A 13,085-nucleotide genomic window follows, 5' to 3' on the forward strand; every position below is an offset into this window, starting at 1 on the left:
GAGGCAATGCTACTTAACCCATTCTTTATTAATAGGTTTGGAGACCTATTTATAAACTATTATCCTGCACAGAGAATTCCCTCCCTTTACTTTTTTGATAAATTTCACATGGGACAGAGAGGTTAGGGCAGGCTAAGAATATGCAAGAATCATCAGGATAGAGATGATCATTGAAACCATGTGATTTATTGTGATCACCAAGTGAAGTATTATTGGAGAGAAGAGAGGAAAGCTGAGGACAGAATACTGGTGACACCCAATTTTGGCATAATTGAGACAAAACCCAAAAAACTTCTAGAAGGTTAGAAGATGGTTCAAATCAGTCAGTGTGCCAAGAGTCAACAGACATTGATTAAGCACTTAGTATGTGCCAGAAACTCTGCTAACAAAGAGAAATATAGTCCTATCCCTCAAGGAGCTCACAGTGTGTGTGTGTGTGTGTGTGTGTGTGTGTGTGTGTGTGTGTGTGTGTGTGTGTGTGGAGTGGTGGGTGGGGAGACAGCATGTAAACAACTATGTAGAATAAAATAAAAAGGAGGAAATGGAAATAATCAGAGGAAGAAAGTCAGTAATATTATGAGGGTTAAGGAACAGCTTCCCATAGAAAGTAGACTCTTAGTATGGACTTGATGGAAGCCAGAGAAGACAGCTGATGAAAAAGAGAGAGCAAATATCAGACGTGCAGGACAGCCAATGAACACGTTTGCAGTAGGGAGATGGAGTGTTTTGTATGAGGAACTGCGAGGAGGCCAGTGTCACTCAACCTCCTAGTACATGAGAGTGAGATTGGAGATGTAAGAAGCCTGGAAAATTATGGAGTGAGCCACATGTTGAAGGTCTTTGAACGCAAAACAGTGGATTTCAATTTGATCCTAGAAATGAAAGGGAGAAATTGGGGTTAGGATTAGTGAAATAAAGTATAATTGAGATGAAAAGTATTTCGTGGTTTCAAAAAAACATGCACCCAAGGATGAGATGTATGAGGCAATTTTAAACAGTAAAGTAATAGTGCATCTGAAAGTAAAATCCACCATTTTAGGTGACTAAAGTGCAATACATGTTAACAATGGGACCAGAAAGTCCCCTAAGGTAAAACTAACATAGGATGAATGGAGAAAGACATAATTCCCGTATTTTGAGTTTTGTGTTAGCTCTGCTCTATGCTGCCTTGGTTAGATTACTTGTCAAGCTCAGAAATTCTTTGAGCGAAGGCCCTACTGCAACTTCTGTGATTAAAACATTAAGAATCAGCAAATGACAAGACCAGTTCCTAAAGGAAACTTACCTCCCAAGGATGAAGCACCCAGCTTTCTCCAGCTTCCTCAGATGCAATCTCTGTTTTCATCAGAAGCCCAAGCCACAGCATACACTGCATTGTAGATGGTGTAACTCAGGCCAAACCTAGTCATCTCAAAAAGGAATATAGGCAAAGCCTCCAATGTAGCATTTGGGGCACACTGCTGTAGTTCTTGCTTTTCATAATCCTCCTTGCACTGGAAAGCTGATAACCAGAACTCACTAAGTATGATGTCCTCTGGATCTTTATTAGGGTTCACTGTCCTGAGAAAAGACTTAAAACCAGGAACCTCACTGGTCATGTATGTAAATGTGAGAGCTCCACTAAAAGCATAGCTCTCAAAATAGTAGTGTCTCATGGTGATGTCCCAGTGAGAAGTGGTGATCCATATCTTAGGTGTTGGAACAATTGGCATTAGCGAAAATCTGAGAACCATTAATGAGTCTGTATCACCATGGATGACAACTGCCCTAGCTGAAGATCCAACAATCCTAGGGATAAAATACATCTGTGATTCTTCATGTGATCTTTCACTGACAGGAATCTTCTCTGTCAAGGATGCACAGACACCATGCTTTGCCATCTCCCCTGTCACTTCTCAAAGGAATTCCTCACCTCTGAGATCATCTGTGGTCACCAGAACTACCCAGGTCCATTTAAAATGTACCAATAGCCAGACCATACCTCGAGGCAAGGAGGAGTCTCTGGGAGCCATCTGGTAGAGAGAAGGAAATTGGGCCTTGTCATTCAGGATGGGATCAAAAGGGCCAAAGTTGAGCTGGACAATAGGAAAAACATGGGAAATGTTAAATTCTATGAATGGGCTGGTAATGATAGAATTGTGGGAAATTACACACTCTCAAAAAGTAGTCCTTTCTCTATATGGACAAATGCTGTGGTTTTTAGAATACACTGACTGTTATAGCAGATTTTTTTTTATGCAAAAATTTTATTTTTTAATTTTTTTCCTTAATAGTATCTTATTTTTTACACTTATATATATATAGTTCTCAGCATTCAATGTTGTAAAATTTTGAGTTCCAAAATTTTCCCCTCCCTGCCTTGTTCTCCTCCCACCTGCCCAAGACAGCAAGCAATCCGATATAAGTATATACATACAATCATGTTAAACATGTTTCCACATTAGACATGTGTGAAAGAAGAATTAGAATAAAGTGAAAAACCACAAAAAAACCACCCAAAAAATAACAAAGAAAAAGTGAATTTTGTATGCTTCAATCTGCATTCAGACTCCATAGTTCTTTGTCTGGATGTGGTTAGCATTTTCCACCACAAGTCTGTTGTAATTGTCTTGAATCATTGTATTACTGAGAAGAGCTGAGTCTATCACAGTTAATCATTGCACAATGTTGTTGCTTTGTACAATGTTCTCCTGATTCTGCTCACTTCACTCAGCATCAGTTTATATAAGTTCAGGTTTTTCTGAAATTTGTCTGCTCATCAGTTCTTACAGCACAATAGTGTTATCTTACATTCATCCCATAACTTGTTCAGTCATTCCCCAACTGATGGGCATCCCCTTAATTTCCAATTATTTGCCACCACAAAAAAAAAGCTGCTATAAATATTTTTGTATATGTGGGAATTTTATCCCTTTATTAAGATCTCTTTGGGATATAGATCTAGTAGAAGTATTGCTGGGTGGAAGGGTATGCACAGTTTTATAGCCCTTTGGACATAGTTCCAAACTGCTCTCCAGAATGGTTTGGATCAGTTCACAACTCCACCAACAATGCATTGATGTTCCAATTTTCTCACATCTTATTCAACATTTATCTTTTTCCTTTTCTGTTACATTAGCCATTTTGATAAGTGTGATGTGGTACTGCAGAATTGTTTTACTTTGCTTTTCTCTAATCAATAGTGATTTAGAGCATTTTCTCATATGATTATAGATAAATTTATTTTCTTCCTCTTTAAACTGCCTGTTCATATAGTTTGACCATTTATCAATTGGGAAATGTTTTGTGTTCTTACAAATTTGACTCAGTTCTCTGTACAACTTATAAATGAGGCCTTTATCAGAAACACTGGCTGGAAAAAAGTGTTTCTCAGCTTTCTGCTTTCCTTCTAATCTTGGTTGCATTGGTTTTGTTTGTAGGAAACCTTTTTCATTTAATGCAATCAAAATTGTCCATTTTGCATTTCATAATATTCTCAGTCTTTTGTTTGGTCATAAATTCTTCCATTCTCATATCTGAGAGGTAAACTATTCCTCACTCTCCTAATTTGCTTTAATATCATCCTTTATGTCCAAATCATGTACCTGTTTTGGCCTTATCTGAGTATAGTGTATGAGTTGTTGACTATACCTTATTTCTGTGATCGTATTTTCCAGTTTTCCTGGCAGTTTTTATCAAATAGTGAGCTTTTATCCCAGAAGCTGGAGTATTTGGTTTTATCAGCCTGTAGATTACTATAGTTATTTTCTACTATGTCTTCTGTACCTAACCTATTCTACTGAGCCGCCTCTCTATTTCTTAGACAGTACTAAATAGTTTCAATGTTTGCCTCTCTGTCATATAGTTTTATACCTGGTATGTCTAGGCCATTTTCCCCATTAATTCCCTTGATATTCTTGACATTTTCTTCTTCCAGATGAATTTTATTTTTATTTTTTCTAGTTCTATAAAATGATTTTTGGCGGTTTGATTGGTATGGCACCGAGTAAGTAAATTAATTAGGGTAGAATTGTCATTTTTAAAATTATATTAGCTCAGCCTACCCATGAGTAATTGATATTTTTCCAATTGTTTACATCTGACTTTATTGTGTGAAGTGTTCTGTAATTATGTTCATGTAGTTCTTGGGTTTATCTTGGCAGAAAAAATGCTAAATATTTTATATTGTCTGCAGTTATTTTAAATGGAATTTCTCTTTTTATCTCTTGTTTCTGGGCTTTGTTGGTAATTTAAAGAAATACTGATAATTTGTGTGGATTTATTTTATACCCTACAACTTTGCTAAATTTGTTGTTTCAAGTAGTTTTTCAGTTGATTCTCTAGTATTCTCTAAGTACGCCATCATATCATCTGCAAAGAATGATAGCTTTGTTTCTTCATTGCCTATTCTATTTCCTTGCATTTCTTTTTCTTTTCTTATTGCTAGAGCTAATATTTCTAGTGCAATATTTAATAACAGTGGTGATAATGGACATACTTGTTTCACCCTTGATTTTATTGGAAATGCTTCTAGCACATCCTCATTACATATAATGTTTGCTCATGGTTTTAGATAGATGCAATATTTTAAGGAAAACACCATTTATTCTTATGTTCTCTAGTGTTTTTAATAGGAATGGGAGCTGTATTTTGTTGAAAGCTTTATCTGCATCTAGTGAGATAATTATATGATTTCTGTTACTTTTGCTATTGATATGGTCAATTATGCTGATAGTTTTCCTAATATTGAACCAGCCCTGCACTCCTGGTATAAATCCCACCTAGTTAAAGTATATTATCCTTGTGATAAGTTGTTATAATCTTTCTGCTTATATTTTATTATTTTTGCATCAAAATTAATTGGTCCATTTTTTTTTCTGTTTTGGCTTTTCTTGGTTTAGGTATCAGCACCATATTTGTGTCATATAAGAAGTTTTGTAGGACTCTTTATTTGCCTATTTTTCCAAATAGTTTATGTGGTTTTGGAATCAATTGTTCTTTAAATGTTTGGTAGAATTCACTTGTAAATCCATCTGGCCCTGTAGATCATTTATTAGGGAGTTCATTGATTGTTTGTTCAATTTCTTTTTCTGAGATGGGGTTATTTAAGTATTTTGCTTCCTCTTCTGTTAATCTGGGCAGTTTATATTTTTGTAAATATTCATCCATTTCACTAAAATTGTCAAATTTATTGGCATACAGTTGGGCAAAATAGCTCCTAACTATTGTTTTAATTTCCTCTTCATTGATGGTGAATTTACCCTTTTCATTTTTGATACTGGTAATTTGGTTTTCTTCTTTCTTTTTTTGAATCAAATTAACCAAAAGTTTATCTATTTTGTTGGTTTTTTCCATAAAATCAGCTCTCAGTTTTGTTTATTAGCTCAATAATTTTCTTAATTTCAATTTGATTAATCTCTCCTTTGGTTTTCAGTATTTCTAGTTTGCCATTTAATTAAGGATTTTCAAATTGTTCTTTTTATACCTTTTTAAATTGTATGCCCAATTCATTGATCTCCTCTTTCTCTATTTTACTCATGTAAGCATTGAGAGATATAAAACTTCCCCTAAGAACCACTTTCATTGCATCCCATATGTTTTGGTATGTTGTTTCATCATTGTCACTGTCTTGAGTGAAGTTACTGATTATTTCTATGTTTGTTGTTTGACCAACTCATTCTTTAGGATTAAATTATTTAGTTTCCAATTAATTTTTAGTCCATCTTTCCATGGTACTTTATTACATGTAATTTTTATTGCATCATGAACTGAAATGGATGCATTTAATATTTCTACCTTTGTGCATTGGATTGTGAAGTTTTATGCCCTAATATATGGTCGCTACTACACAGAGGCACTATCCCAAGCTTTATATGCTGAGAGCCAGGGGCCTGGTCACTGGCTTTCCCTGCCAAGGCCTCAGGTCCCTGTGGTTTGTCCACTGTGCGGGGAGTGACCTGGCCTACTTGCATCTGTTGTGCAGGGGTTCCAGAGCTCACACTTTGCCTTTATCATTGAGCTGGAAGCCTCACTACTGGCCTGTTGAGCCAGGACCAAGGGGCCTCCATTGTTGATTTATGTTGTGGCTAAGAACCACCTGGCAGCTGGTCTGGACACCATGTGTGTGGCACTGTGCTCTCCTTTTACCCAAGTGAGACAGACCTTTTTTTCTGAAATCATTCAAAGTTATCTCAAGCTGGAATATTGTTTCACTGTGGTGGGATTGGTTCATAGACATGTGGACCCCTGTCGGGCCCAGGGACATGATTTTCCTCAGGACTGCTTCCCTGAAATTTTAATTCCCTGAAATTATGGATTGACCACCTGTGTTTTGAGAAAACTTTAGCATGTGGCTTTCTGGAGATACCACCACAAGAACTGAATGTATTATAGAGCTGGATTCAGGGGTGGGAAGGCCAGTGGTGTCTGAGTCTGCATAAGGTTATGTTTCAAATTATTCTAGGAAAAACATTTCAAATTCTTGGCTATACTCTTCAGTGAGGCTGTATAGCTCACTGAGCTATGTTGATGGTATTGTCATGTGTTCTGGACCATCAGTGGAACCTACAATCCAGAATTCTGATATCATCTTCACCGAAAAGCTTAGCTGACATTTTTATGTTTTCCAATGAGATAACAACATAATTGCCAAAAATCCGAGTGACCCTAATCAAATATTTGTAAAAGAGTAATTGGTTTGGAAGGAGATACAATTTTCATGCACAGCCCATCAGATTACCTTAAAAGCCAGAGTTATGTATCAAGAGGTCATGTTTGGCTGGAGGGTGCTAATCTTCAGAATTCTACAGGTTCCAAGTGCTATGGACCTATTCCATATGGACTAATTAGGGGATTTATTTGCTTAAAGATTTGACCTCTGAATGATTTTGGATTTCTACATGACAGCCCCAATGGCCACAGATTTTCTGATGAATAGTCACAATTTAGGCATTCTCTAAATGCTTAGTCCTTCCCCACCTCAACCTGCCATAGGGTTAAGTAACTCTCATTCTATTCTTTGTGTACAATTTGGATATAAGTCAATGAGAGGTCCATCCACTAGCTCCTAAACTGGAGTGGCCTGATGAAAGTTTAGAAGGTAGGAGGCCCAATATCACCTACCTGTGGATGCTTGTAGAGCTCCAGCAGGGTCCCCATCTGGACAGACAGAGCTGATGTGGCTCCTCCAATGACATCCACAGACTTGTCCTGCCCTCTGCAGCTGAAGTTAGGGACTAGCTGACCCCCTCCTGTCAACCACCGCAGGGAGCTCTCCAAGGTCCTCTCCTCACTGTGGTAGGCCTTGTACACCTGGAATCCCAGAGAAATGTTGGGCAAGAGAACAGGGTCCCTGTTGATCTCCTCCACAGCAAACCTTACAGTCATGGCCTGCTGGTAGTTTTTGTGCAGCCACCTGAAGGGGAGAGAACCAGAGACCACTAACAAAGCCTCAAGAGAAAATTCATTTCAGAAGGAAAGCTTTCTCAGTTATGTGATGGTCAAAACGAAGCGCTCCAGGTCATTTTGCGTTTACATTAACAACAGCAACAACAGCAGCAGCAACAATAATAATAGCAACTAATTTTTATATGTTGGCAAGCACTGTGCTCAGCAACTTACAATGACTATCTCATGTGATTCTCACAACAGCCCTGGGAGATGTGAGCTATTATTATCCCCATTTCACAAATGGAAAACTGAGGAAAACAGAGGTCAACTGATTTGTCCAGGGTCACACAGCCAGCAAGTGTCTGAAAGTGAATTTAACACAAGTCTTCCTGACTTGAGGCCTTTCTATCCATTCTTGCACTTTTCTGCCCGAAGTTGATTATTAATAACAGGCTCCCTCATTCCTCTACTACTCCTCTCACATGATTCCTATGATGCTTCTGGCCATTTGTTTTCAGCTCTTAATTTGTATGTGCCTACCAGACACATGCCTTTATGCCACTAATAAATATTGAGCCAATATGATGTACTAAATAATATCAGTGATGCAGATGGTCTTTGTTCACAAAGGGCTCTATGATACAGTAAGGGAGGCAAGAAATGCCCACGTGCCTTTAATACAAGGTAATATGGGATATGTGCACATACAGAATAGAGAAAAATGTAGAAATGATGAGTAGGGGGAAGTTCACTTTGAAGTAAAGTCATTAGAAAAGACTTCCTGACTTTTGTCATAACTCTTGAAAGACAGGCTTTAGCCAGTCAGCAAGCATTTATGAAACACCTAGCACATGTAAAGGGTGGCAGTAGGCACAAGGAATTCAAAGTAAAGATGGAAAAAATCCTGGAGACTCTCTGAATGAATAGATTGATGGGCCTGGGCTCTGAGTTTAAATTCCACCTCAGACTTTGGGCAAGTAGCTTAAACCTCAGTCTGCCTCAGTTTCCTCATCTGTAAAAGGGAGTTAATAATTGCTCCTAGCTCCCAGGGCTATTGTGGGGATTAAATGTAATATTTGGAAAGTATAAAGGACAACACCTGAAACATAATACACACTAAATAAATGATTGTTTCTTTCTTTCCTGCTCTCAAGGCGCTCATAGAATGGGTATAAGGAAACAGGTGGCTAGGTGGCACAGTGGTACTACTGGCCAGGAGTCAGGAAGACCTGAGCTGGAATCCAGTCCCAAACTCTTACTAGCTGTGTGACCCTGGGCCTAACAAATTTGTACACACAGCATTTCCAGTCAGGCCTTCCCAATGCATCTTCATTTCAAGACTAGAAACTAATTGAGGCCTCCATTCCTTTCTCTCCACTGCTTTCTGTTTGCTATTATCTTTAATTGGAGAAGAGCAGAAATCAAAGTCACCTAAAAATTACCACTTTTAACCAGTCTTTAACCAGAAAATCCTCAGCAAAGAGCTCTCCTATTCATGTCAATATACTCCAAAAATTTTACAATTTTGAAATGTTTCTCTGTAAGCTCTCTACTTAAGGAAAATCAGAACAGCTTTCTGGGAGGCAGTAGCTGAGAAAAGAATCCCCCAATCTGCCCCTTCACCCTTTTGTTCATGTCCAGACTCATTTTACCTGCCACAAGCACCTCTTTTTCCCATGTGAAAAGTTGCCTGCCAGGTCTCTGAGAATTTGAGATGCTGTGTCCATTCTTTCCATGTCTTTTTTTTAATCAGCTGTCCCCCCAAGCCCAAAGGCATACCCCTTACAAAGCCTTTTTTGGCCCTCTCTACAGCTAGTGTTCTCCACTTCTGGTATTCATTTTGGTTATATCATATTCATATTCACATATGAATATGTTCTTGTCTCCAATAGACTGTACATCCTTTAGGACAGGGACTACCACACAGCCTCATATCCCCAAAATGTAGCACAGGACCTGGCACAAGGCAGTGCTTAATAAATGTGAGATGAATTGGTTGGTTTCTTTCCAGATCACTCATATTCTCTGCAATTAGAATGAGGCACTGGAGAATGAACTTTTTTGTCTCCATCTTGGACCATGGCTCAAAAGCATAATTGATCAAAGGCAACACAGAGATAAGGGAATTTGATTCACAGCAGCCTTTTGGTCTAAAACTGCACAGAGGCCAGGAATATTTTCTCCCTCTAAAGCCAACCATTATCAACCCTTTCAGGTTGAAAATAATGAAGGAGAATAAAAGGACACTAAACATACTGAAGCATTCAAGAAATAAAAGTAATTAAGAATATAAGAGCTTGCATTCATGTAGTGCTTTAAGGTTTTTAAAGTGTTTTATATGCATGATCTGACTTGATCCTCACAAGAACCCTGGGAAGTGTGTGACGTTGTTATCCATAGAGAGGCACAGAGATGTTGGGTGTTTTGCCCTGCATCACAAACCAGGTAAATGTCTGAGAGAAGATTTAAATCAGATCTTTTTGACTCTAAGTAGCAGAATGTGTTTCCTTATGTTAGACAGTTAAAAGATGTAATTGAGGAGGAGGGGAAAGAAGGGCATAAAGTGAAATTGAGAAACACAAAGGTACCTCGATAGTTAGAGAAAGACAGAGAGACACAAGAAACGTGCAGGCAGACAGAGATCTAGAGAAGTTAGAATGCCCACCTAACAAGAACCATTTGCAATTTCCATAATCCATCTCCTGTAATCCTACCCCTGCACTACCCTCTAACTCCTCATCTACCTTACAGTGAATCTCCTTAGAAAGAAATATTGTGTAGGAGAAATATGCATATGTTTGTGTGTGTATATGTGTGTGTATGTAACAGTCTGAACCCCACCACCTCCTTTCCCTCCCTCTGCCTCTCTCATGATGTGCAGACTCACAGATATTTACATTTGAGGCTGCACTGCTAGACAAAGGATTCCTGCTGTATTTACTCCTCAGGATGCAACAGGAATAGAGCCCAGACAACATTCCAGTGTCAGTCTGGCAATGAGAACAATGTTCATTTAGTCTAATAAAATTCTGGAAGTAAGGTCTCCTGCTCTGAGTTCAGCAGAACCTCACTTGAGAAACAAGCACCTAACGCTCACACATCAGTCAAGGGGAGATCAGAGCACTCTATACATCTCTAGTCCTGCTAGGCATTTCCTCATCAGTGCTTTATATCCCTGGATTCATGTTTACTCTAGCTGGAGCCCAAACATACTTCTGTCTTCCAAAGAAATGCAACCCTAATGATCCCCTGGTTCTTAGTTGAAATCTATCCAGCTATGGTTGGGTTCTCTAGTTTGGAGCACAAAGACCTGGATTTATAGGGTCAGTATGGACACTGAGGGTCAGAGTATTGGAGGTGGAGGAATAAATTATAGTGAATCCTAGTAACTCTTATCTCTGGAGCTTCTCAGGGGCAAGACCCATTGTTAAGGAAGAAGTGCAGTAGAGAAAGACAGAGAGACAGATACAGAAAGACAGAGTTAAAGAGAAAAGATACATAGAGACAGAAAGAAACAAAGCTAGAGAGAAACAAACAGAAACAAAAGAGATGATGATATTACCAAAAAAAAAAACAGAGAAAGATAGAGACAGAGAGAAAGAATGTTATCTATCTTCAGCTTTGTAAGACAATCAGAGAAATGAAAATTGATTTGCAAAAACAAAAGTTGCACAAGGGAGGAGGCAGTGGGAGTATCATCGGGCATAGCAACTGGGGCTTCCCTGTTTGCCATTTCTTTAAAGAGAAGAAAGTTTTGGGAAGTCAGCTCAATTAAAATTAACTCCCTCATACAGAGAGGTACTTACTGATAACTCCTGCAGTCCTTGTTGGGCTGACTTGTAAAAACTTCTGCTCTTGCAAAATTACTCAGTTTTATTGAATACAGAGGGAGAAAGCTTCCAATCACCAGGTCCCCATCTCTGCTGATGCTGGGGTTGATTTTCGAAAAGCAGAGGGTTTTCTCACTCCTGCACACTGAAGCAAGAAGCTGTAAAAGCAGTGGCAAGACCAGGGTACAAAGCATCCAGGGAGGAACAAAGAAGCTGCCTGTATCACAGAAAAGTCAACTGCTTGAGTCATTGACTGATGGGGAGCTGTCCAGCAACTGAAATATTGCTGATGTCAGGCTGAGTCCTCCATCAATAACTGAGGAAACACAAATGAACACAAGTCTGGACCTTGTCCAGGACAAGGACAATGATGTAAGACCAAAGGCTGTATTTATAACAATTTATAATATCCTCTGGATATTCAACACCACTATGTCTCTCAATGCCCTCATAGTTAGATATGGAAGAAACTGCTTCTTTTTCCCCTCCACCTCAGCCACAGAGACATTTGGAATCATCAGGTACTCTGGAGACTTTCCTTGCCTGGGGCTTCTCCAGCTGTGTCTCTGCATCCAAGGGAAAAACAGAAGTGGAATAACATGCTTTAACATCTCCCTATCATTTCCCAGTAGAGCTCACGGGATGGGTGAAACTTTGGAGGCTTAGTGACCTCTTGTCACCTTGGGGTACTTGTGTGTGCTTCTGCATAAGAACAGGGCTACAGGGACTCTGAGTCTGGCCCATGTTACTACTCCATGTAGAAGGCTCTGGTAGGGCATCCTGGATCTGGCTGTATCAGATAGGACTCAACATGAACAGACAATACCAAACACTTTCAGTTCAGAGAGCTTCACTGAGAACTGACCACTCATGGCCACAGTGTCCACCATGTTCTTTGAGGAAGAGATCATGTGTGCCTGGGTTCATGTACCCACAATCCAGAGTAATCACTCCCTAGGTCCTAGCTTTGGATATGGCCATAAAGCTCCTCTCTTACCATGCTCAGGATCATAGCAGCTTAGAGATGGCCATTGCCTAGTCCAACTTTTACCAAAGAGTTTTTCCTTATGCAAAGGCCAGCCTGGGAGCTGCCTCAAGTTCTCTGCCTCAGTGGGGACATATTCACAAACTCTTGGGATGCACTGAAATCACTGGAGGCTTAATGAGCAATTCCAGTACTTTGAATAAATGTAGTTGAGAGAAGAGGGAAGAGAGTGATTCTGAGTCATCCTTAGGTCACTAGTTGGGAGTCCATGGAATACCACGGTAGCTGCTAGTCCTGAGCATTCCAGGTAGCATGGGTTTCCAGCCCCAGTGTCATGATATAGGTAATCTGCCCAGTTTGGAGTGAGCTAGCTTCTACAACTGCATCTAGTGCAGGAGACTGTGACTGACTGACCTAGAGTACCTGATATGGATGCTGGCTGAATCAGCACAAACTGGGCCCAAGCACCCGGAAAGACAGAGAGAAAGTGAGTTGTGAGTCAGGGGCCAGGGACCCGCTCTCTCTCTGCCCTCCTTACCTAGGAGGGAGAGGAGAAACAGCCCCTCTAGGCCTTGAGTACCCCCTTTCTCAGACTCCTCAGACTGGTGCCTTGGCAGAGAATGAGGAGGCTGAGCAGAAGAGGAGTTCAGGCCATGGTGGAGACACAAGTTTCATGTCTTTTATCCATCTGACATTCCTTCATGAAAATCTGCTCATTGTCTCCCACCCCAGTCATGGCCCCTAGTTTGGGGCAACACAGAAGGAAAGACTTTGAGAGGAGGAGGGGATGCCGAAAAATGAAAAGGTTGTGACTCCACCACGTGGGAGGGACTCAGAAAGGTAGTGAAGCAGCTGCTGGGCCATCATACAGCCCAATCACAAAATAGCAGGGTCTTGGGAGC

General features: G+C 39.8%; 1 protein-coding gene and 1 pseudogene across 1 annotated transcript in view; one reads left to right on the forward strand and one right to left on the reverse strand.

Annotated features, from left to right (window-relative positions):
* LOC110202540 (vomeronasal type-2 receptor 26-like) overlaps nt 1-11,392 on the reverse strand; it is a 32,365-nt gene extending 20,973 nt beyond the window's left edge. The window contains 4 exon segments of the mRNA XM_020978753.1: nt 1,286-1,352; nt 1,354-2,075; nt 7,102-7,393; nt 11,175-11,392. Of these exon segments, the coding sequence (XP_020834412.1) occupies nt 1,286-1,352; nt 1,354-2,075; nt 7,102-7,393; nt 11,175-11,392 (1,299 nt within the window).
* LOC110202556 (mitochondrial inner membrane protease subunit 1 pseudogene) lies at nt 6,424-6,916 on the forward strand (annotated as a pseudogene).
* Nucleotides 11,393-13,085: the final 1,693 nt, after the last annotated feature.

Source organism: Phascolarctos cinereus, unplaced genomic scaffold (assembly GCF_003287225.1).
Source record: "Phascolarctos cinereus isolate Bilbo 61053 unplaced genomic scaffold, phaCin_HiC Scaffold_4;HRSCAF=312, whole genome shotgun sequence".
In the NCBI taxonomy this organism is placed as follows: domain Eukaryota; kingdom Metazoa; phylum Chordata; class Mammalia; order Diprotodontia; family Phascolarctidae; genus Phascolarctos; species Phascolarctos cinereus.